The sequence below is a fragment of the Gallinula chloropus genome (genome assembly GCF_964237585.1).
Source record: "Gallinula chloropus genome assembly, chromosome: 18".
Lineage (NCBI taxonomy): Eukaryota > Metazoa > Chordata > Aves > Gruiformes > Rallidae > Gallinula > Gallinula chloropus.
Window position 1 is genome coordinate 8,528,055 of NC_140103.1, and position 25,182 is coordinate 8,553,236.

The 25,182-nt window shown below is 51.5% G+C and overlaps 1 protein-coding gene across 1 annotated transcript in view; it reads left to right on the plus strand.

The window, feature by feature from the left end:
• Positions 1–25,182, plus strand: part of ASTN2 (astrotactin 2) — a gene marked incomplete at its 5' end in the record, with an annotated part of 343,253 nt that overhangs the window by 138,584 nt on the left and 179,487 nt on the right. The window contains 4 exons of the mRNA XM_084272571.1: positions 2,260–2,427; positions 14,131–14,215; positions 14,388–14,462; positions 14,927–15,064. Of these exons, the coding sequence (XP_084128697.1) occupies positions 2,260–2,427; positions 14,131–14,215; positions 14,388–14,462; positions 14,927–15,064 (466 nt within the window). The remainder of the gene's footprint in view (positions 1–2,259; positions 2,428–14,130; positions 14,216–14,387; positions 14,463–14,926; positions 15,065–25,182) is intronic.

The window sequence follows — 25,182 nt, forward strand, 5'->3', positions numbered from 1 at the left end:
AGCAGGGACATGATTGATGTGCTTCCTCCTCCTGGAGGAACCCCACGTGAGGGGCTGGTGGGGAGCTCCAGAGGTCACCCCTCCATTGCCCACCCCGACCATGTGGTCCCCTCCGCTTAGCAGCTCCTGGGCCAGGATGCTCTGCCAGCTCGAGGCACCTTTGTCTTTGTGAATACTAATTATAGGACTGTTTTATGTCTAGTTTGCTTCCCTTGCTTCCAGGCTGGCTGTATTTTAACTAGAAGTGGGGTTCATTAAGTGGGGATTTAATCAAGAGCTGGTGGTTTTGCTCTTCAGTCTTTGGGTGCAGAGGGAGTTGTCTGTAGCTGAGCTCAGGATGTGCTTCGTGCTTCCCAAGGCTCGCTCTTTGTTAGGGAGCTGCAGAAATAAGGAAGCGAGCTTGGCAGGTTACTACCTAGACACGTACAGGTAAATAGGAAACACTCCCATCGGGTTCCTGGTATGTTTCTGCTTGGTAAAACAAACCAGCAATAGTTATCATTGGCATTTAAAGCCATCTTTTAATATTAATTGGAAAGAATGCTAATTAGAATAAGAATTGCATGGCTTTAAGGTACTTCTTTGCGCTCAGCATTTCAGTGCTTTCCACTGGTGCTGTGGAGTTTACCTGGCAATTTACCACTGCCGTGGGTCTGATTGAGATACATCCTGCAGCTTTGGTGATGCAGACTCCTGCCTTGCTGTGTCTCCAGAGCAGCTGCATCCTGGATGTCTAATTTTCATTTGCTTGAACAGTCAGTAGTTTGGCAGCCTCTGTTGACTGTGAGTGGAGGGATCTGTCTGTGGACATGTTTATGGTGTATAAGCAGTATCAGTGTAGAAGATTAGAATTTATGTGAAATTAGGGCCCAGATTTGTGTGGTGCTGAGATCTCAGGGTGCCTGAAAATGGTGTCACTCACTGGGATGCTTGACTGGCTTCACTGGTTTTTATCATCTGCATGGGTAATGTGGCACGGGATGAGGTTTAGAAGGGCTCCTTCTCGTTGAAGTGTCAGTGATTCTCTTTAAAAGGAAATCAGTCTGTGTTCAAGTAGGTTCATGTGGGATGGTTGCTGCTATGGGGTTTTTTTGTCCTGATTTCTTAGTCTCTTCATTTTCATTGAGCTAAGATCTTATGCAGTGCTTGGAAAAATAAGGTCCCAGCCCTTTACTAAGTGATACAAGCTCTGAAGCTTCATGAAAACACACCCTGTATCTATAGACTCGCCATCCTTGGGTGATTGCTATGAAGGATTTGAATCTGCAGATAGCAGTTGCAAATTTTGCTCATGTTTGCAAGTCCTAGTGCTTAGTGGAAGGATGGCTGTTGGCTCCTGGGCTGCCCGGCAGTTCCCCTTGCCCACTCCTCTTTGAAGGTTTCTTCTCCCCTGTTTTTAGAGGCTTTTAGCCTGGTAACTTGTGCAAAACACTACTTAATGGCAGAGGTTTTTTGGCTCCCCTCTGCTCTGTGCAGCACTATTATGGAGGCAGTCTTATAATCAATGTAATTGAAGATCAGAGTTAATGAGGACCTCTGTGCCTGCAAAATCCCCCAAGCGATGCTGGGCCTCAGATGTTAGATAAGGAAATGATTGGGCTGAACTGAAAATCTATTTGGCTAATTAGATGATACATATTCCCAGATGCCAGTGGGGAAAAATACATTTCACAAAATAAAGAAACCTAAGATTCTGTAAGAAAAGACTTTTGGCAGGAATTTACTTCTAACTCTCAGGAGGGAGAGGGGGTGTCTCTGATACAAGGCTGCTCAGGTGAGAAGTTGTGTGTTGGGCCCAATTCACTCACCTTTACCTAAGGAAGTGAAGTGGGAAGAGACCCCTCTGCCCACCCACCTGAGCCCAGCATCCAGGAGTTGTGCAGACACAACCTGTCCAGGCTGGGGAAGTGACACTCTCATCTTATGGATCAAAACAATTACCTCACTCTGTATTTCTGCAGAGATCTGGGAATCTAATCCAGTGTCTCATGGTGCTGAGTAGGACAAGGGTAGGGGAACATCTGGTCAGAGGAGTGTCCCAGCTGGTGGACCATTCGTTGGGACTCATTATATGGAGAGGAATGGTCAAATGGAGTTCTTCGGGTCTGAGTGTTGGTGAACTCAGTATTATTTTGCTGACCTCAGCATCCCAGCAGCTCCTGATGAGTGTTCTGGTATTGAGCCATAATGTTTTGGGTTTGGTTGGGTTTTTTTTTCCTTTTTTAAACTCACCTAACACGCTTTTTTCCCCCCTTTCAGGCAGCAGCTTTGTTGTGAGCGAGGGCAGCTACTTGGACATCTCTGACTGGCTTAACCCAGCCAAACTGTCCCTGTACTATCAGATCAATGCCACGTCCCCCTGGGTGAGAGATCTCTGTGGACAGAGGACCACTGACGCCTGCGAGCAACTGTGTGACCAAGAGACAGGTAAGGGAGGCTGGGGAAGAGCAAAGACCTTGGAAAGCTTGGCAATGTGAGTGAGAAGGTTGTTCTCTAGGTGTTTCGATCCCTGCTCTGCTCACTTCTGAGTCAGCCTGGTGTTTGGCACAGAGGACCAAGCGGTATTAGTAGGGTCACATAATGGGGACCTGCATCTGAGCACAAGGACAGGGCTTAGAATGGTGGATCCTACCACTTCTTTGGTGTGGCAACTGCAGGCACATGGACTTTGTCTCCTTCTAAGTTGTGCTGGTTTGCTATCCAGTCTGGAAAACCTACTCCGGACCTTGTCCCATCTTCATCCCTTTCCAGCCCTGCCAGAAATCTGAGATGCGGGGCCAGGCAAAGGAAATGTGTCACCTTTCCTTCTGGCCTCTGTGCTCCTGGGTGACAAACCAGGATCCTGGAGTCTACAGTGAGCCTGGAACACGGGAAACAGCAAGTGTGCAACTAGTGAATGAAGGCAGGAGGCTTGTGTGGCTGGCCCTGAGGAGGTGGCATCTCCTCAGCTGGTGCTGGTGACAGGACCTTGCATGGGAAGGTGGCTGGGGTCCCTGATGCTTTCTTGTGACACGTTGCTCCTGCTCCTCTCATTGTGGGTGGGATGCCTTCTTGGTGTCATGGAGACAAGTGGCCTCATTGCTGGCATGCTCTGCATCTAAAGAGCTTGCAGCCCCCTGTCTCCTTGCAGAGACGTGCCATTCCAAAGTTAGCCCTGGCTCTCCGTGTGAACCACTTCCCTCCTCTCTAAGGGAGGTAAAATGGGAGTTTCTTTGCTACCAGTATTTGTGTGTGGGACTCGTGGCTGTGAGTTGGGATGTTGATTTCTGGTTTGGCCAGGAGCTTTGAAGAAGGATGGCTTACAGAGGAGAAGGTTTTTTCTAAGCCTACTGCAACAATCTGTGCCATCAATACAGGGTATCTTGAGAGGAAGAGACGATCCTGGGCTGTGAGCATGCCATGGCCTCACAAGGCTGAACCTGTTCTCATTCCTCCCTGCTCAGCTGAGATCCAAATGCTGAACTCAGTCTCAAAAATCCATTTTCTTGGTCAAGATAGTGTTCCTTTTTAGTACTCCTGTGCCTCAAGGCTTGTCGGAGGCACTGGCAGGAATCGCTGCAACAGAGTAATTACGCTGGATGAATTCCCCGTGTAGGTGAGCCCTGGGCATCACCTACAGTCCCAAGGAGTGCTGGGAGGTGGCAGCAGCCACATTGGCAGATGGAGATGGTGCAGGAGGAGGCTCTCCTCATCCAGATGTCACAGCAGAAGGATTGTTTCAGGCATCAGCAAGATGCAGCCACCTCTGCAGGAGAGGGAGAATGGTTCAGCTGTCCCCTTGTTCAGGGGAGAGAAGAAAATCCGAGTGCAGCAGGAACTGCAGGGAAACCATAAGGAGCCAGATCATGACTTCCTCACTGGAAGAGTCCTGTGGCTCTGCATGCCAGCCCCATGCCATTCCTGGCACCAAGCAGGGCTGGTTTAATCCTTGCATGGCCTCCGCTGTGAGGAACGGCTGTTTTCCTGAGCTGGCCCAGCTGCTGCTCCCCCTGCATCCCCAGCTTGCCGGAGCAGCTTGTCGCTCTCACTGGATGCCTCGTGCTTGAGCAGGATGTGTCAGATCTCGTTTGCAGGGATGGGAGCGATGCTCATTAGCCCGGGAGGTGCTCTGCTCCGTCACGGCATTGGATCCTAACCTTGCCAGCTGCTCTGCAGCTCCAGTCACTGGTTCCCATCCTCACTGCTGTACCCATGGTGGGAAGTGAGGACAGGGCAGCCTTGACCTGAACCATCAGGTTCCTCTCCTGAAATCTGTCCAGCGGCTTCTTCCCTCTCCCTCCAGCTAGGGAGTCTGCATGTGAACAACGGAAGAGCTTTCTCCAGTCTGTGCCAGTTGGGTCCACAGGGGCAGAGCAGGACTGGCCAGGGTGGCTGCTGATTTTCAGAGCCTAAATCTAGGACTTACTTAAGAGGTTCAAACTTCACAGGAGCTGAGCAACCCCTCACCACAAAGGAGGCCTTTGGAAGTACCTTTTTGACACCCCACGTTGCCCCTGGCACCACTTACATTCATCACTGTTGACCGGCCTTTAGCTGCTCAGAAGTTTCCATGCCAGGCTGGGAGATCGTAACACCGTGATGCACTGCGTGTATTTTTAGATTTATTTTTATTAATGTCATTCTATTTTTAAGGGTGATTTATTTTTATCACCACGAGAGAGGCAGGCGTGTGGTTTTACTGTGGGACATAAATCCTGCCTAGATTTCAACCTTTTCAGGTCAGGGATTTTATCATCTCCGTGAGCATCCCAAGCCGTGGGTGCTGGGGATTTCCCCTGCCCTCTGTCCTATCCTGCAAGGCAAAGCATCCATGAGGAGGATGGACAGAGGTCTGTCCTGTCTGGAGGACAAAAGCCTTGAAGAAGAGCAGCAGAGCCAGCTTTGAGCCCCTCCAGCACATTTACATCTAATCCAATGTCAGCCACTCTTGGTGGCAGTGGAGATACAGCCTTGTCCCAAAGCTTCCTTGCTTCAAGGTGTCGGCAAACCTCTGCACCCATTCTTGGTGGCAGTGCCACAGGCTTCTGGCACATGTTTGGACAGAGGCCCCCAGCCCACGTGTGATGTGTCAGGTCAGACACAAGCTTTTGCCCCTTCCCAGTGCTGGAGACCTCTTTTGGGTTGGAGTTTTATGTATGTGCAATGTGCTGACTCATGACTCCAGCCACTGAGCATTACTTCAGTGTGAATAATAATCCACAGAGAAAACGGAGGCTCTGAAACACTAAGAAATGCCAAAATACATTTTGCTTGCCTGACCTTAATTTGCCTTCCCTTGTGTCTTCACTGTGTGACTCAGTCTTTAATTAAATGATTGCTGCCCCCCTGACAAATTTCAAACCCACATTGCAAAGCACCAGCTCATCGGAGCATTGCAGAGGGAGCACCAACATCTGCACACGAGCGAAATACCATCTTAATCCTTCCCCCCACCTCGGAAACTGCCCAGCTGGTTGGTCTGATGCGGCTGCAAATAGGGAAATGGATGCTGCTGAGGGTCTTCCCTGCAGATGTTACACAGCAGCCATACCCCAGCTGCCACACTGGATGGGACAGGCACCTCTCCGAGGTCAGGATGTGGTTCTCAGCTGAAGACTCAGCCAAAACTCTCTGTCCTCTTGGGAGGTGCTGACTGTGTTGCTCGAAGAAAGAACAGGGAATGTTTCTCATCTTTCAGGAGTCCCAGTCAACTGTCCCCACTCTCTGAATTTGGACAGATGTAGAGTACCTAGCCAGTGTTGCTGCTCCTACGATGCACTGGATGCCTCCATTTAAAACCCAGGAGCACTGCTTTTTTTGGTGATTAAGGGAGCGGAGCCCCTTCCTTATGAGGACAGGCTGAGGGAGCTGGGGCTTTTCAGTGTGGAGGAGACTGAGGGGTGACTTTATTAATGTTTATAAATATGTAAAGGGCCAGGAGGCTCTTCTAAGTGATGGCCAGTGATAGGACAAGGGGCAGCAGGTGCAGCTGGAGCAGAGGAAGTTCCATGTGAGTGTCAGGAGAAACTTTGTCACTGTGAGGGTGACAGAGCCCTGGGCCAGGCTGCCCAGAGAGGTTGGGGAGTCTCTTTCTTTGGAGACATTCAAACCTGCTTGGATGTGTTCCTGTGTGATTTAGTCTGGGTGATCCTGCTCTGGCAGGGGGGTTGGACTAGATTATCTTTCGAGGTCCCTTCCAAACTCCTGACGTTCTGGGATTCTGTGATTTGTCACTGGGCTCCTTTACCAGCACCGGTAACATTTATGAGAGTATCCCTTTCCAGCAGCATATGCAAATCCTGATTTGTGAGCACAATTACCTGCTTTGTATGCACAAAACTGATTCACTTGCACATTCTGTGGGCATAGCTTAAGAGACCTGCTGGAGAATCGGTCCCTTAGGGCCAAATGCTGGAAAAAACAGCTTCTGATTTTGTGCTGTCAGGCTTGCTGGAGCAGTGGCATAAATGAGATGGATAGCTACCTTGATTAGCAGGTGCAAATGCGTTGATTTTTTTTTTCCCCATCTATAAATCAGGCACTTCTCCATAGAAATTCTCTCCTTTGCATCCACAATTGGTGGCACACCCCCCTGCAAAGCAAGAGGCGCAGGCTTGTAAGGACCAAAGGAGATGTGGTGGAAATTGGCAGGAGGGAAGGAAAAAAAGAGGGGGTGGGGGAAGAAAAGAAGGTTTCCATCACTTTCCAAATGGGCTAGTTTGTCACCAGAGCCACAGATGGTGTTCCTGTCCGGGTAGGACAGGGGTCTTTGCGGGCAGGAGACAGATGAAAGTCATTTTTCAACAGAGCCATTTTTTAAAGGCAAGCGTGTTAAGGGGATTTGGAGGTTGCAGAGCTGAGCATGTAAATCAGGAGATGACCAACCTTGGCGAGGGTGTATTTGTGTTTATGAAAACAGCCATTTTCTCCGATAGTTCAATTTAATATCACGCAGCTTTTGTGCACATCAAGTTATATTTGTTTGTTCTTGTGCACTTCTGCTATTTTCGCTGTTGGAGGAACCTAGTGTCTTTATTGACTTAGACTTTTATAAGATGAGGTTCTGTCTCTCTAAGGTATGTGGTTTAATAACTTGGTCAAAAACCATGTAATATACGATTTCTTTTCGTGTGGCGGCACAGCTTGCCTCGTGCACCAAGCAGGGCAGGAGGCAGTTAACTCCCAAGCTAATTTAGCTTCGGGCTGAAGTGTTATACATAAACAGCAATCAAAATGCATGCCTGCAAGGGGGCTGAGTTAAGGTTATCTGTGCTGTCTTTACACTCTCATTTTCTGCCATTAGAGTGTTTAATCCTGCAGCTGCTAATGTTCTTGTAATGGCATTTCTGTGCTTGTCTAAAGACCATGGAGAGGGGGGAAGAGGAATGAGTTCTGCTGTGTGGAGCCACTCCTGGGCTCATCTCCCCAGCTTGACCCATCCCACCAGCACTGCAGGAGATGGTTTCTCACCCTGCCACGGTCAGCTCTGGGGCAGTGTTTGCCCCAGAAGATGACAGCCATGGCACTGCAGACCACCCTTGGTTCACCCTTGGGACCTCACACTGCTTATTTGCTTCAGCTGTGCATATGTGCCAGGGGAGCTTCCTTGGTGGCTGAGCAGATGATAATGAGAATAAAATCCATGCAGAGCGTAAAGCCAGACGCAATGCTTGGAAGTTAAGCTTACACTTAAGTGCTGTGATGGATTTGGGTGAAGAAGGGTGACTTGTCACTGGGGGAGGGGAGGGATAACTGTCAAATTAACTCCTGGTTTTCCCTCTGTGCTGGACCAGCCGGGCAGGAGACACCGTCCCTGTCTCGTTGCTTGAGAGCTAAACTGCTTTCACTGAAGTCATCTTTCTCGTCAAGATGAAGCAAAGATTCAGGTTTGGAAAGTGTCATCCCAAAGGCCAGGGACAGCAGATAGCAAGGGCAGGAAGAGAAGCTCTTTGAAGAACTTCATCAGGAGCATGTGCTGCCACCACTGTAGCTGGAGAAGCCACAGCCTCTGCCAGTGGCCAAGCCCAACTTGAGAGAGATTCCTCATTGCACTTGGGAATTTAATGAACTAGTGAGACTCTTTTCCACCCTTACCTGTGTTTAATTTTCTCCAAATCTCCTTCTTGAAAGAAGCCCTTGCTCTGCCATCCCACAGGAGTGCAGTGAACTCTCAGGAAGGGCTTTGTTGTGGTTGTGTTTTAACTTTCCTCTCATCCACACAAGGAAACCCTGTCTCCAGCCCTTGTGCCAATGTGTGTCTTGCTTTGTCCCTGGTGAACTCACCCTTGTCACTGCACTGCTGGGAGCCACTCCTCCCAGGGGAGCTGCAATGGGCAACCTCACCAGCCATGAGATGCTACAGCTGGTCTGAGGTCGCCATGGAGGGCGGAGCCAGGAGATCGTTTGGTGGTTCATTGTTTTTATTTAGGCCAGACTGCAGGCAAAGAGATTCCTGTCCCTGGGAGGACTTGGTGGCTTAGATCTCTTGTGTAGTTCCCAGGGTTTGCATTTCCCTGCTAATCATGGTTGGCAGCAAGGAGAGTGTTGTTCTAGGGAGCCTGTGGCACCTCCCCATGGGTTATTGCAGCTTTAGGGTGGGATGTGAGGATGCAGTCAGATCTGCCTGCACAAGGAGCTGCTGTTGGCAGGGAGAGAGATGGGCCAAGGCACAGTGAGCATCACACATGGTTTGGAGATGGCAGCAAGGACCATCAGTCCACGCTGTGCTCTGGAGGAACCCTGCAGCATCCTCTTGTGCTGAGGGTCCAGGGTGCTCTGCTCTCTGGCTGGAGAGATGTCCATGTGACCAAAGCATGAGCTTTGGATGGCTGAAGGACATGGGGTTTGATTTGCCCTTATCAGACCTTCTGTGGATGCTGGATGAAGAGGTTGTTTCTTTGCCAGGAGCTCAGAAACCTTTCACATGGGATAAATCGATGCAGGGACCTGGGTGAGACTCTGAGGCCTTGCCAGCTTCGCTAGGGAAGGTTGGTGGCCACGGCTGTTGGAGGGTGGGATGACTTGTGTTGATCTGTTGGTGGCTTGTGCCACACAGCTGGTGCTCAGGGCTGCTACTGGTGGACCTAAGCATTACCACCAACTTGGAAAGGACGTGCTGGGGGGCAGCAGAGCAGGGGGCAGCATAGCCTTAGGTGGGAGCAGCCAGGTCCCCTCTGCACTGGCAGGCACTCCTGGGCAGTGGCCCGGCCATGGTCAGTGGTGACGAGGGGACGAGGTCCTCACTGAGCACTGAGTTGGTGGCTGGGACAGCAGTGCCTGGGTGGGAGATGCTGTTTGCAGCTGCCTTTGCCCGCGGCGAGGGAATTGAAGCCGTGCAGCTCAGGCTGCTGATGGGGGCAAGGCATTGCATCCCGCCAGCAGGGAAGGAGGGGCACCCTCCGGTCCTCCCACCTCGGAGCAGGCTGGTAACCCTGGAGATGGCTCTGTGCTCATGCAGAAGAGAGGGGCTTTGTGCTGCGGCCCTGCAGCAAACACTGGGGCAGTCAGGGCTGGCAGGGCAGGCAGCCGCCGTGCTCAACGGCCGCCTCTGTTCGCCGAAAAATGCTCAGCCTCAGCTTGTCTCCTGGCACCCACCTCCCTCTGCAGACCCTTTCTCCTCCTTGCCCCGGTAGGTGGAAGAAGAAGCAAGAGGTGGTGTTGGAGGGACAGCTGTGCTGGGACTCCTGCTGGGATGGGGACTCTGTGGGGAGGACAACCCAGCTGGGCTGCGGAGCTGAGGGCGGCTGGGGAAGTGGTGCTGCAGCTCCCTGGCACCAAGGGTGCTTTGCTGGGACAGCCGTGTCCCCTGGTGTGTCCCCAGAGAGGAGGGTCTGCACTTGGGTGGTGACCCAAAAAGCTGGGTCTGGGTTTTGCACATCACTGAGGGTGGAAGAGGTAGCCCTGAAGCGGGTGTGAGCATGTACGTGCAACACTCACACAGCTCAGAAGGCACACACTTGCAGCCCTGCAGCCTCTGGGAACAAGCTGCCACCCCAGTTGGTGTTGTCCTCAGGGCTGTGCATCTGCAGCAGAGACATGGCCCTGGCACTGTGTGCTTCACTCCAGGAGGAAGGTCAACACTAGGGGTAGAGGGGATGCTGTGGAGAAGAGAATCCTGGACGCTGACAGTGCCAGGAGAGGGTGGATGAGCCATAGGTTCACTGCTGCTGCCAAAGCCCCTCAAATATAAATGCCGGTGACAGCAAAGAACAGCTTCCCTAGTAGCACAGGGACTCTGGGAGCCTCTGCTTTGTGCTGCACACTGGGTGGGTGGATTAGGGGGATCTTGCAGCATTATCACAGCAGATCACCTCTCTCCCTAACGAGGCTAACAGGATTACCCTGGCACGCTGGCAGTTCATCCCGCAGCCCTGCTCTGCTGCTCCCTGGGAGCTTGGGGACAGACAGAGGAGGATATGGATGCAGCACAAGACCTTTCAGGAGTAGCAGCAGCACAGTGTGGTGGACAAAATGGAAGAATAGTTCTGCAACTTCCAGCTTAGAGATTAAAAAAAGAGGAGAACTAAACCATCCAGCTGTGCTGGTTGAGAGGCTGCAGGGGCTGGAGGGCTCTTTTCCTCCACATACTTGGCTTTGCATCGTGCCTGTGCTGCTGGAGGTGATGAGCTCGGACATGGCTTAGGTTAGTTTCATTTCTTCAGGCATGACCAAGCCTCAGCATGGGCCAAGCCTGAGCCAAAAGCCACGGATGCTAATGATGCTAATGATGGCTGCAGCTGGCTCCAGCCCTGCCCTTCTGCAGATCCGGTGTGAAGCGTGGGCCATGCAAGAAGCCCTTTGCCTCGGAAGCGAGCAGAGAAAGCTCCTGTCTGCACATGGAAACCAGGTTGATGTGTCCTTAGCTTGCTCTGTTCCTCCAGGTCAGGCTCCAGCCCCTTCTCACTTCCCAGCTGAGGGCAGGAGTGCTGCCTGCAATGTCATGAAACCGAGAGGAGCCTGAGCTGCACAGCTGCTTCTCCAGGTCACAGGCTGGGCTCCCCACTCCTGCCTGCGCAGCCGCCCGCCGCCCTGCTCCACATGTCTCAGGGTGGCACTTCGGTCTGAGGGGCCAGTAGTCTCTTCCAGCAGCCTCCATGGGGATGAAGGAACTGCAGGAGGGACTTTGGAGGTGAGACACGCCTGTGGTGTTTGGGGATGTGTCCTTCTGGGTCAGACAGATGTTGAGGTTCACCCTCCCTGAGCCAGCATGGAGATTCACCTGTAATTAGCTGCCTGTGCCACATGAATACCATCTTTGTGAGCCCCTTGCTAGACCCGTGGTGCTGCATTGGCTGGTTCGGGCACCTCCCTGCAATGACAGAGGTGCTCCCCTCCCCTCCCCACTGTTTTGGTAAATAACACACTGGAAATATAACATGGGACCTCCAGAGCTGGGTGAGTGACAGTCCTTGCTTTCACTATAACAGTTCAAAATCTGCCATGGATCATCCAACATGATTTATGGGTTATGAATCCGAAAGAAGAGGAAGGACCACACATGCCTCTGTTTTTACCATGGGCAGGGTGTGGGTTGGTGGCTGAGGAAATAGGATGCTTGTCACAGCAGTTTGTAGATCTTGATTCATTTGTCCTCCCTCAGCAGCCGAGCGCTGAGCAGAGGCGTATGCAGGACCTGTGGAAATTGCATCCGGCTTCAGGGGAGGTTATTTGTCAAACTTGGTTATTTTGGGTTGACCCTGGCTTTAAACTTGGGACAAATCCTAACCTAGTGCAAGTGATGCTGAGTGGATGACTTGGCCCATCTCAGAAGCACGTGGGAATTACTAGCTCTGAACAAGGGGGTTGGTTTGGCTTTTGATGGTTTGGGTTTTTTGAATGACATGTTGAAATCTGAAAACACACTTACCCTAAAGAGGAACCCCTTTCCTCCCACTCCAGGCACTTTTCTGTGTGTTTCCTGGTGGGGATTAACCTGGCCAGCTCAGCATCCTGCCTGGGGAGGATGTGGACAGACAGAAAACAGCAGAGTAGGTCAGGGGGCCAGAAAAAGAGGGTGGGTGCTGATGGGGAGAGAGCAAAAGCTCATGAAAACCTGCAGGAGCACAGCAGGTCCTGCTGAGGCTTCCTGGAAACCCCGCTAATTGCCTGTTTGTGGTTCTACGTACAGAAATAGATCCCAAACCATCTGGCACACAGAGATGGGTCCCCGCTCCTCCAGCAATGCTGAGCCGATCCCATGCCAGGAGAATTCCTGTTCGGTTCCTAAAACTGCCAAGAGCGTGTGGGTCTCCCTGGAGAAAGCTTGTTCCTGAGAGGGGCAGGTCCCCATGGTGGCTTTTCCCCATGTCCCACCTCTGCTGCCCCGCATCTCCTCCCCAGCCGGCGCTGCCGCTTGCCCTCTCGCTTACTGAAATAAACCTCCCAATAAACCTCCCAATAAAGCCTCCAGCACCGGCTGTAGCTGTTGAAACTCCAGGATTGGAGTCGATAAAATCAATATTCCTGCAGGTTGATAGAGTTTCTCCATCCAGTGCCAAACTGATGGAACAGCAAACAAAACAGTGGACAAAATAAACCTTCCTGTGCCGTGGGAAAGGGACTTGCTGTCCCCTCGCCTCCAGTTGATACGGAGGGAGATGTTCAGGCTGTTTGATGCCAACCTCTGTAGGTGGTTTTTTTTCCCTCCTTGCTCTAATTTCTGTGGCAGGAGCTGAGCGTGAGCCGGTGCCCCAACTCTCCCAGCTCTGCTTTGCAAGCACTTTGAGATGTCTCTCATTTGCAGAGCATATATTTGTTATGTAATAAGCGCCAGGAATTAATGATCCGCGGCGCGGCTGGGGAAACTTGCGTACTAAGCACCCAAGGAAAAAATAACTTTTCTTTTTTTAAAATCACTGATGGAGCCATTAGGACCTGCGTTTTCTTGCAACAAGACCTCCCCAGCCTCAGGGCACGGCTGAGCTGGAGCAAGGGCTAGTGCTGCCGTCTCTCTCCCAACTCTTTCCTTTTGGAGCAGCAATGTTCCTGCCGCTCCCGTTATGAATCATGAGGTTAGCAGCTTTTGACAGATCATAAATCAGTGCTTCGAAGTCACTAGGACAAATCCCAGGACATTTAATCTTTAATATTAGACGTATTTAAGGCAGTGAATATTTCATGAAGGTGCTGTTGCATTTTAGCACGTCATTAGCCATCTCCTTCTCCCCCCCTCCTTTTCTCTTTTTGTGCCACCTCCCTATTTCCAGGCTGCTCTTCCTCAAAAAGCTCAGCAGCTGAGCCCCCCTGCTCCCTCCTCCTGACAATAAAGCTCTTTACTGTAATCCCTGCGAGGCATTTTAAGAACTTGCTTAGGATCCCGATGAGCACACTGGTACCTGCCAGTCCGCATTATCACGGTGATGGGGGTACCCCCCCCCAGCATCTTCCCCTTGTCCCCCAGAGCCCATCCCCACCTCTGCCGGTGTTTACAGCTCAGCCTGCCGCGCCGTCAGGCACGATGGGGAGAGGAAGGCGGGGGGAACCTTCAGCAGGAGCTTGTAACAGAAACTCCACGTGCAAATCCAATTAATCTTTTGATTTTGCTGTTTCTTGCTCCGGGTTATGTATTTCTACCGAACACAGAATCAATTTCTACCGAGCACAGTCAGGTTTCTGGCGCGGGAAATGCCGTCTTCTGCTGTCAAAAGGGTGTAACAGGGCAAGATGGCACCCAGAGAGTGAAGGGGAGTGGGGCACAGAGTCCCTGAGCTATGGAATGGAGGCACAGGTACTGCCTGTGGAAGATGGAGATTGGGGTTTCTGCATCCTCCTGCGGGAGTTTGGGGTACGGGAGACTCCGCTAGTCAGGGAGGTCATCAGGCAGAGAGAGGTGTGCTGAGCTGGGGAGCTGCAGGGGTGCACAGGAACACCAGTTAAGGACAGACCTTTGGCATCATGCAATTCCATCCCTAGCTGCTACATTACATAACTCCAGAAGAACTACAGGTTTCTCGTGCCTTTCCACATCTCTTTGTCTCCTCCTCTGCAACTCCTGGAGGTTTCAAAAGAGTCCAAAGTCTTCCAGACCCATGTCAAGGACCAGGAATGGCCGTGAACAAGCAGAAAAGGGCAACAGGAAAAGAGTGCCTGATGCTGTGGTCACTGGTGTGCCTCTGGTGCAGAGAGGTCTCATCTTCCCCTCTTCTCTTTTAGGAGAGTGCAGCTGCCATGAAGGCTATGCCCCGGACCCTGTCCATCGCCACTTGTGTGTGCGCAGCGACTGGGGACACAGTGAAGGGTGAGTGGGGCTAACCCTCATGTGATGGTGTGCTTGCTTTGTCCTGGCTCCCATGTTGGTGAGGGCTCTGGTTGTCTCCTCACCTGCCATGGCTGGCACCAGGTCCGGGCTGTGCCGCTTTCCCTACTGAGTGCCACATGCCACAGCTGCTCTTTCCCTCTCTGCCTCCCAGGCCGTGGCCCTACACAACACTTGAGCGAGGATACGACTTGGTCACAGGAGAGCAGGCACCTGAGAAGATACTCAGGTGAGTCAAAGGAGTGTTCACCATGGACATTTGGGAGGGGAGTGTCAGTGAGAACATCTTGGAAATGCTACCTTTCAATCAGTCCCAGCTCTGTCTTGTGCTGACTTGGGAACACAAGAGTTACTGGCCTTTGACAAGCCTGAAAGGTTTGTCCATGTTCTGCAGATGGGGAAGGGTTTCCCTCTTGTCCTCTCAGCCAGACATGTCTCAGCAAAAGCGAGGACAACATACATGTAAAGTCTCCCTGGACTAAAAGGTTGTGCTTGACCATCCCCCATGTTCTTCCTGTCACATCTCTAGCTATTTCTCTCTCATTTCCTGGTGTTTGGCTTTCAGGACAAGGCCAAATGTTTAACTTACCAATGGCACCACCACCACACTGATGTCCACATGGTCAGGTACAGTAGAGGGTCATCATTTGCTTTGGACACTGTTCCCATGTGACATATTTCTCCTTATTCCAGATCCACCTATAGTTTGGGACAAGGTTTATGGCTGCCTGTCAGTAAGAGCTTCGTGGTGCCCCCAATGGAGCTTTCCATCAATCCTCTTGCCAGCTGCAAGACAGATGTTCTGGTGACGGAAGATCCAGCAGATGTCAGGTAGGAAGCGGATTTCTCATTTTCTTCATGCTTGAGTGACTACACCACTCCTTAAATTGCTATTGAGGATGCCATAATTTCTCTGATGATAAGTTTGATTAATTTTCTTCCAATACAAAGTCTGATCTGATAGCTCTCCAGGGTGTTGTGGCCTCAGTGGGTCTAGGCCAGACCTGTGTGTATAACTCTGAAGTCTGCAAATCCGGTCAGGGAAATTGTTACAAACCTGGGGCAAGGCAATTTTAAGGTAGTTTAAATCTACCAGAGACTGCATAGCTTAAACTGATGGCTTTACTACTGTAACTTTTCAGAAACTTGACATACACCACATCCAGTGAGCCCTTGATAGTCTGTTGTGGTGCTCATGAAAGCCCAAGGTCAGACCTTGGTGAAGGGCCATGCTGCTCATCTAATTATTGTACAATTAGATGTTTTTTTTTCCTTTGTTGTGTTGAGTAAATGCTTGGATATTTCTCTGGCTCCCCCGTTTTGGCTAGCTTGGATTTTAACCAGATGTCATCAGATCCTCTAGTTCAGAAGTGGGACCTATGAGGGTGTTGCAGGAGGAGGACTGCCTGGTGGAAAGAGAGGCTGTTTGCTGGGAGAATGGGCTGAAGGTGGGCATAGCGGGGAGTCCATTGGAAAAGAAGCTGGGCAAAAGGATTGTCTGTGTCCCATCTGGAAAGAGAGCAGCAGCTTCTGCTTCGGAGGAGAGCCATGGTGGGTGATTGTCCTCCTCTGCCTGGTTCTCAAGGGTTTAACTGTAAGCTACAGGTGTTTAATTCCTAAGGTATTGAGTGTGTATTCCCCTTTCCCCCATCAAAGATTGACAATGTGACTGTTGGGTGCCAAGGAGTCTCCCAGTTCACTCCCTCCCTTGCTTCTCACTGCCTTCTCGTTGACTCAAGAGACAATTTCCTGACCTGTGAATTCTTGTCCGTGTTGCAAATCATCTTTCTGGGCACCGGGAGGACCCTTACGTCCCCCAGCCCCTTCTGTCTTGTCTTTTCCCAGAGCAATGGGACAGAGGATTTCCATTTTTCTGTCCATCATCCTGAGTCTTGGCAGGGCTGTGGTTGGAGCAAGTGAACCTATGACAGAGCCAGAACTGGCATCCAAGAGGTCCTTACTTCCAAGGGTGTTTTTGTTGCTAATTAGTGCTTGTTCCCTTTCCTGCAAAGAGAGACTGATGGTACATATCTATCACAATTTGGCTCCTTTAGGAGTGCTGTTTTTCTTGTCTGCAGAAGACTACTGCTTTTCATTTGAGAAGGTGAAGGGTTGCTTTGTTGTACATTAACATTTTCCAAGCCAATACTCCAGGAGAATGTTATTTCTTGCCTCCTCACATCACTGTTAAAAGTACCTCAGTGGAAGTAGAGGCTCAGAAGCTTCCTTTTGCTCGAGTGCAGTAATTGTCTCTGGGCACTTATCCTCCTGGAAGGGTCTTAGGATGGATGAATGTCAGGAAGGAGGAGGTGGAATTTCTGGCAGGGAGGCTGCTGCCTGCTCCCCTTGTAAAGGGAACCCAACCTGAGGATCCCAGGTATAAATATTGGAGTGACCCAGGCAGAATAAGGGAGGCAAGTTCACAATGCTTGTATCTTACATACAGGAGATGCTGAATTATTAAAACTTTAATAAATGTAATAATAAATATTTGATGTTGAATTATGGAGGGTTTCACAGATACAGTGAAAACTGAAAAGTGATCTATTATTTCTGCATTAGAACTTAAACACTTCTCAAATGGGGATCAGGCTGCTAGCTCAGGGTCCCAAGTACCCTGGGGTGGGTGCAAGCTGAGGTGATACCACCTGAGCAGAGGGTGGTGGTGCAGAGTAGGTGACGCCTGGGCTGTTGAGGTCTACTGCCATCACTGAGCCAGGAAGCTGCTGCATTGACGCTCATGGACATCGCGCTGGCCTGTCTCCAAGAACCTCCTCTGAGGTTCTTGAGTGCTTTCATGCGACAAGAAAAGTACTTTTAGAGCTGTTGATCTTGCAGCCTCTGTGCTTTGCCCCTGTGGACTCAGACAAGTGTTGGTAGCTTCTCTAGGGAGCAGTAATGCAGCAGTTTTGGTGGCTCAGATGTCCAGCAGACGACCCATAATGCCTGACCAGCCATCTGAGGTGAACACGTGCAGTCCCTTGTGTTCAGACTGAGCCATCCCTCTGCGTGGGGTGGGACCACAGTGGCACTGCCATCTCTCCTGGGGGTGGTCCTGCAGCACCTAGTCTGAAGGATGGTCACGTCCCTGTGCTGATGGTCAAGTCCTGGGCTGTATCAGACGAGCTGCTTCTCAGCCCCTGGAGCGCCCTGTGTGCTGTCCTGTAGCACTGATGGTAGCTCGGTCCTGTATTTCTTCTGTGTCTTTAATAACGAGCGTGCTGCATTCCTTCAGACCTTTCATTAGACTAACACCTCTTTGCTCTGGGGTCACTTGTCTTGAAGAGTTTAATGGAGGGAAAGTGCAGAAAGCCTGGTTTGGAGAAAACAAGTGATGAAGTCTTTACAGCTCGGAGGGTTAAAGGTGCAGACGTGGCCTTGTATTTTTATGAAGATGCTTGAGGCTGAGGAAGGGACAGGTGGGGCTCTGCTTTTCAGCTGCTCTCTGGAGAAATGCTGACTCCCTGCTGCTTCTCTGGAGACATGCTGTTCTCCGAGTATTTTGCCACTGAGGGGGGCAACAAGCTGTGTGTGGGGGATTAAAGGGCCCAAACCTCCCCCTGCTGCTGCAGCCAAGTCGCTAGAGGAACTTCGTGTAGGTAGGGGCCAAAGGTCTCTGTGCAAACATCCCACTGAGGATGCTCCCACATGTGCTGGGGCATGAGTGGGGACAGAATTTTGCATGCAGAACTCGGTAGTGGAGGTTTTAGGGCTGCACATCATAAATTAGGCACGAGGCTGCTCAGAGTTAATGAAACTCATATGTATAATTTATCAGCAACCATACTGAGCATCCCCTCCTTGACCCTTGAGTCTGATCCTCGGCACTGTGATTGTATAGGTCACACATCAGGGATCACGGCAGCCACACTAATGGCCATGTCTCTGTTCATATGAGATTGGCCACCAGTGCTGCAGGGCTCCTCCTATGCTGGGAAGCCACTGGCTTGGGCTGGAGTCCGGGTCTCAGCCTGGGCAGGCTGCCTGAGCTGCGCATCCCCTGCCATACCTCCCAGTCCCACTTTGTCTCACTTGTTTTGAAGACCCCTCTTTGTGTCCATCACCCTATTGGTCTCATCACTCTCATACCTGTATTTCTCCCATAACCTGATCATAAACACAGTAGTCCATATTTTTTTAAAACAAATTCCTATTAGATGTTTAATCCTTCTGCTGGCCTTCCCTGGACACCTTGTCATCTCTTATTTGCCCTTTAAGAGGTACCACTTGTCCAGAAATCACGATAATTCTTGCAGCGTACGCAGCTCGTGGGGAACACTCACCCCTGGGTCTCACCAGTCAGCCCCAAGCATCCCCGTGGGAGACAATAAAAGCATCCCTTCAGGGGATAAGGAGACCATCCCTTGGGGCACAGCCAGCTTCAGGGGATGGAGAGGGGAGATAACCCAGGACAGGGGGCAGAACACGGCGCTGGCAAGCGCCTGGTGGTCCTGGTTCAGCGTGCCACCCGTCTGCAGAAAAGTTGGTAATTTCTGATGAGCGGCTATAAATCAGAGGCACAAGCCTCAGCTGCCGCCTGACATGACATATAGCTCTATCGTTATGGCAACCATAGAAACAAATAAAAGCCTTGCCTTCGCTTGACAAGCCTTTGAGATGTCCTGATGGAGAGACAAGTGTTCAGCGGCAGAATGAATTCTCTTGAACTCGCTGTCGATTCATCTTCGTTTTGCTCCCAACTGAGCCCCTTTGCTCCCTGAATTCTTTGCCAAAGTACAATCAACTGGATTTTTTTATTTATTTTTTATCTATTTGCTATTTTATTTTCAGCTTTCTCGGTGACAGATGCTCTGCTCCCCAGCTCTGCCCCCACATGTGTCCCGGCTCGTGTCAAGGACGGGAGGTGGGATTTTGCTCCCTGCCTGTGGCTTTCTCTGGCTCATCCCTGCCATACTCTTGTGACTCCCCCATTGCCCAGGCTTAAAAGGGTTTTGCACTAAAGTTTTGCAGGGGTTTTGCAGTGATTTAGGCACTTGTGATTTTTCAAGTCGGTTCTGACTGCTGTGGTGTGAGGCTCCCTGGGAGCAGAGGAGGATGAAAAGCAAAGTGGATGAGAAAGGCAAAGGGAATCTGAATCTGAGCCAGGAGAGGGGTAATAGCTTTGCTGGGGTCACACTGCCACAGCAGCAGCAGAGCTTATCTGCCCCATAACATGTGCCTTATCCGCAGGAGCACAGGAAAATGGGTGCTGCTGCAGGTGAGCATCACTGAGGCTCAGTAGGTGGGCTGGGCCAGGCCCCTTGGGCAGCATGCCAGTGGGCTATGGGCAGCAGCAGGCAGCAACAACTCTTCTTTGCCATTTGGTGCAGAAGATGCTGTAGGAACTTGGTCTTTCACCCCTCCTTTTCTGTCTCCTGCCCTCCTGGAACAGAGCAGGCTGTGATTGATTTCTGGGTGGCAGAAGGTGGTGGCTGAAGACAGGAGAGGGGAAACCCTGGTTTTGGGCTCTTGATCAGCAGGGATAGCTGTGAGCTGCCTGCAGAGGCTCTTGCTCCGTCGGTGTCAATAAAGCAGCTGGGGGAGGCTAGCAGCAGGTACTGTGATGAATGGACGGCTTCACATGATGGAGCAAATTGATCATTGCATCACCAGGCACAACTTACTCATCTCTGCAAAGAGGGCAATTCATTACCGTGCACATCACAGAGACAGCGTCATTCCCGCAGATAACGTCCCCAAAGCTCTGGCCTGGGTCTCTTATCACCCCAACACGCTGTCGTCTCACAAAAAGTGCTGGGGAAGCAGCTTGCGGCGCGTAACACGGGGATAAAGGCAGCCTTTGGCCTCATCCTCTGGAGGGAAGGGACAGATGCTTTACAGAGAGGCAGCCACCAGCCCCTGCCCCGCATCTGTCAACTTCGCGTCATCCTGGCGGCTTACTGGGATTTTTTTCCTGCTCCCTGCCTCCCGCTTTGATTTATGAGAGTAGGTTAGAAGAGTCAGGTACGTCTCACTTGGCTGTGGGATGACTAAATGGAGACGTAACCTTGCGGCAGCCACCGAAGGGTGTGAGCAGCAGTAGGAGAGGAAATACAGGAGTGGTGAGATGGAGAGACAGAGAGGAAAGGAGGGGAAATAAACCAAAACTCAGGCTGAAAGCACCCAGGGAATATGTAGGGTAGGTAGGAATTGAAGCGTGGCTTACTCAGCACCTCTGGTACGGAGAGCGCAGGGACCTCACTACCTCATCCTGTCTCCTCCTAGTCTATCACCACCCATGGGTGATCTTTCATACCTAGAAGCAGACCACTTCAGCCCTCCCTCTTCAGGGGTTTTTAATAATTCCTGCTATGATAATGCCGAGTTTAACTGTCTCTGTGCTCTGGCCCTTTGTGTGAACCCAGTGTGGTTTTGAGGTCTTGATGCTGGGCCATAAAACTGCACAGAAAATGATCAAATGCCTTAGGGGTGCCAGCTGTAAATGTGGACCTGGCTCGTAGGCAGATCCATCGTAGGGAGCACCAGCAACAGCTCCAAGTTTGGCAGCTGAGCGATTGCTGTTCCTCTCGTCCATGGAGCCGCGGAGCCCAGGAGGGAAAAACAACCCAACAAGTGAACAGATTTTGTTTATATATTTATTGAGACAATTAAAAAACCCTCCAACAGCCGCCAAATCTGTAAATGCTGTCTCACACCCGGAATGATTCCTTCTAATGTATCTGGGATCTCCCAACTCAGAAGTAGGGTTTGGCATTGGCTGCTGCAGCCACCCCTCATGTGTCCATCCGTCCAACCGCCTGGAGCAGGATCCAGCCAGCGCTGAGACAAGCAGTGGGTTTGGAGGGGGAGGCAGGGGCTCTAAAACACTGCACTGATGTCTGTGCTTAGCAGGAAGGGCGATGTGAGGAGGCGAAATCAGACCTTATGTTTCTTCAATGAAAGGAGTTCTCCTGTCTCTGTTTGATGGTGTTATTTGTTTTTATGTCCCTGCCTTTGCTTGCTGTTGAACACCCTCCGAAGCGTGCTTTGTAGCTGCCTGTTCAAAGTGCAGCCCTGTGGCCTCTCTGTTTATACAGCCTGTCTGTACTATTTTTCATGAATTACATTTCCCTCCCCTACCACCATCTGGGTTTTATCACCTTTGCTGTTGTGTGCGTCTCCTGCCTGCAAAGGGGAGTCGCAGGTGGCAGAGTGCTCAGGCAGTTCATCCCTTGGCCCAGACAGCATGGTGCTGGGATGGCGGGGACCTGTGTCAGGCTTGGCACAGGGAACTTGTGTTATCTTCCTCCTCTTCCTGTGCTGGGGAGGGAACTGTGGTGGGTTTGGAAAGGGTCAGGTTGCTGGGGATGGACACAGTACTGGGGGGGGGGTTGTAGTGCAAGTACTTGAGCCCCAGAGTGTTTGGGGTCAGCACTGCCCACTCCCACTGCAGGACAAGCTGACCCACATCACCTTCACCAGGTGCCAGCCGTGAGCATGTGGCTGCCCAGCTGGCAGGCTGGGGTTTGGAGCTGCACTCATGGGTTGCTGCGGATGAGAGAGGGACAGCAGAAGAGGGACAGAATTTCCTGGGCACCTGGGGAAGGATGCTCTTGAGTCCCTGCCCTCTCACCCAAGAATGTTCTAAGCAAACTTTCTCCTTAAGGCCCCAAGATGCTCTAGGGTGGGGTGGGACGATGGCTTGGAGGGGCAGCTGTCCCCCTTCAGGGTATTGGCCCTGGCTGGGGCAGTGACATTGGGAAAAGGTTAATGCCTTTTCTTCAGCTATTCCTTAGTGCAGCTTAGTGGAAAGAGCTGGCACCATCCACCAGCCAGTTCTGATGAGGTTTCGGTTGCCTTAAACTTGCCCGACGCAGCCCCTGCCTGCTCCTCCCTTCTCATTTTTATCTCCTGTAACTCCCGTTGGATCATTTCACCCAAAGGACAAAACTAATACAACTCAGCTGAGCCGAAACACTCCTGGGAGGGCGCCAGGGACCTGCGACAGGCTCCGCAGCCGGCGCGGGGAGGAGAGATCATCCCGGCGGAGATGATGGGAACAGAGATGGACACGAACAGGGGAGCTTTGTTCTGCTTTAAGGGCACTGTGGGAAGACACTGTTCCTCGCAGGCTTGGGAAGGACTCTTAGAGGAGATGGTTCCATAGGTTTATTTTTGGGGGGGTGTTTTAATCGCTGAAGGGGAGCGGGGGGGATGTGCATGTTGCTGCAGAGGAGTGTGGAAGGATGAGGGAAGGCAGCTCTGTGTGAACCAGGCAAAACCGAGGGGCAAAGCCCCCATTCAGCTCTCCCCCCAGGGCAGGCAGCAGCTGTGTAGGCACTGCGGTTGCCAGACTGGCAGCATGGGCAGTCGGTGCCGGGCACAGGGGCAGCCTCAGTCACAGCCGGCTGACCAGGCTGGCCACACTCTCTGAAGACAAATGAAGTTCATTAGTTTCAGCTCCTGCTTCTGAGCATCTGGGGCCAGGGCGATGTTTCCATGGGCTCCGGTGGACTCGATATTGTGCCCCTCTGCCATGGCTGATGCCGCCAAGGGATTTACTCTGCTCCAGGATGTCAACCTGGCTCTCGGGGTGATTTATTTGGGAAAAGTGCTTGCTGTTCCTCACGCTGGCCTCGGGGCAGCCGAGGGAGCCATCCATGCAGCACTTTCCAGAGAGCTCAGAGTAATTTTGCTCATGCCATGCTGGTCCTTCCCATTCCCAGTAGTTCCCAGATGCTGGAGAAATGCTCTGCAGGCTCTCCCTGACCCCCTGACCTCCAGGCAAAGGAGCAAAAGCAGCTCCAAATGGGGTTAGAAGGGCTGAAAAGCTCAGCTTATGGTTTAGAGACAGCATCAGCATTGTCTGTTGGCTCAGCAGACCTTTCCATGTGGTGCCACAACCGGACAGTGGGATGACAGCTGGCCCAGCCCGTGCATCACCTGCAAATCATCTGCCCTTTGCCTCTGCTTTGCCCACGTTTCGCATCGCTGCCCCTTTCTGCCTACTTATTTTCTGCTTACTCAGCTTCTCCTTTTCTGATTTAGATGTCTGTAAGTCCCTGTCAGGTCCTTCTCCAGTCTCCTGAAATCTGGCTGCTGGCTACAGAGTGAAAAGCAAAAGCCTTCTTGACTTTTCCCTGTTGCTACCTGTTTAAAGCCCTGAGGTGTGGTGACTGGTGGTGCTTTCCTGGGCGCTACACTAGAGTGTACTAAGGAGAATATTTTTTTGAGGGAATAAATCAGAGTGGTGCAAAGCTGAAGGGGTTTGGAAGGAGGGCTGAGGAGCAAGGAGGGGGAAGAAAAAAAAAAAAGAATCAAGAAAATTAGGTGAAACCTTGCAAAAAAATAATCCCATCTTGGGAATTGCCCTGCTTTCACTGCCTGAAGAATTACTGTGCCATAATCAATTCAGCTCTAGACGTTTCCTGCGGTGTTTTTGATATAATGAGGTGCTATTGGCTGCAACCAAGTGCTTTTTATCATAACGCAGATGGGTGCAGCTGGGGATCCGCTGCCGCGCCGTGCCGCAGGCTGCAGCGCTCTCGGGGCCAGGCTCAGGCAGGGCTGAGCACTGCTGGCGATGGCTGGAGGGGAGTTAGGGAGTAGGGTGCTGGGAGGGAGGGATGGGGATGAGGATGTTGATGGACCACACAGACCATGTATAATTCATCGAGTGAATGTTTTCCCTCCACCGGAGGAAATGAAAGGGGCTGGAATTGAGCAGGTTGCGGAGGGGAGGTGTGCAGAGAGGGAAGAGCCCCCACTTGTATCTAGGGTGTGTTCAGGTGCCTTGGCACTATAGCTGGATGGGTTCTGGAGGAGAACATGTTCATGTGTCCCATAAATTGGAGGTCTGGGAATTGCACACAGGGGTTTATCTCAGGTATCACATAGCCAGGTCATTCAGTGCCAGCCAGTGTTGTGTGTTGCTAGGGGTTTGGGGTTTTTTTTAATGTTTATTTGATTGGTTTGGCTTTTTCTGTTTGATTGATTGTTTGTTTTTGTTGGAAGGGCCCTCTGAGCCCCCCAGCCCCTCCCAGCCATGGGCAGGGACCCTCCCCCCCCAGCCCAGAGTGCCCAAAAGCCCCATCCAACCTGGTCTTAAGCCCTTCCAGGGATCCAGGGGCATCTCCAGCTTCTCTGGGCACCCTGTGCCAGGGCTTCCCCCCGTCCCTGGGAAGGATTTCTGCCTCCTGCAGCTGAAGTCCATTCCCCTGGGCCTGGCCCTCCCTGCCCTTGGCACCAGCTCCTCTCCAGCTCTCTTGGAGCTCCTTAAGGGACTGGAAGGGGCTTGGAGCTCTCCACAGAAACAGCCTTCTCTTCTCCAGGCTGAACCAGCCAAATTCACAGCTGTGCTCGGGATTGTGTGACCCATGTGCAGGACCTTGCCCTTGACCTTGTTGAACTTTGCATGGGCCCATCTCTCCAGCCTGCCCAGGTCCCTTTTCTCAAGGCTGAACAGCCCCAGCTCACTCAGCTTTTCTTAGTAGGGGAGATGCTCCAGGCCTTTATTCATCTTCATAGCCCTCTACTGGACTCTTTCCAGGAGATCCCTGTCTTTTTTGTACTGGGGAGCCCCGAATTGGATTCAGTACTCCAGGTGAAGCCTGACCAGGGCAGAGCAGAGGGATGCTGCACAGACAGTGCTCACCCTCTCATCACTCTGCTATGGGATGTCCTCTTGTCACTGCCTTGCCACATCCACCCCAGCCTTGCCCTGCTGTGGGGCTCTCTCCCAGCAGTAGCTCGTCAGGAGCAGTACTGAACCCAGCAGCACATAATTAAACACCAGCTAATACTTCCCTGCTTCTGTGGAGGGCTTAAAATGACATAAATGAAGAAGCCGAGAATTAAGGCAGGATACTGTGTAAATATGCACTGAGCTTTTGCAGGGAGAAGTCTCTTTATTCAGTTCAGTCCACATCTCCTCTTTGTTGTTCTTTTTTTTTAATCAGTGTATATCAAACAGAGATGGGGAGAGCTGGACATGTTGGCTCTGAAACATG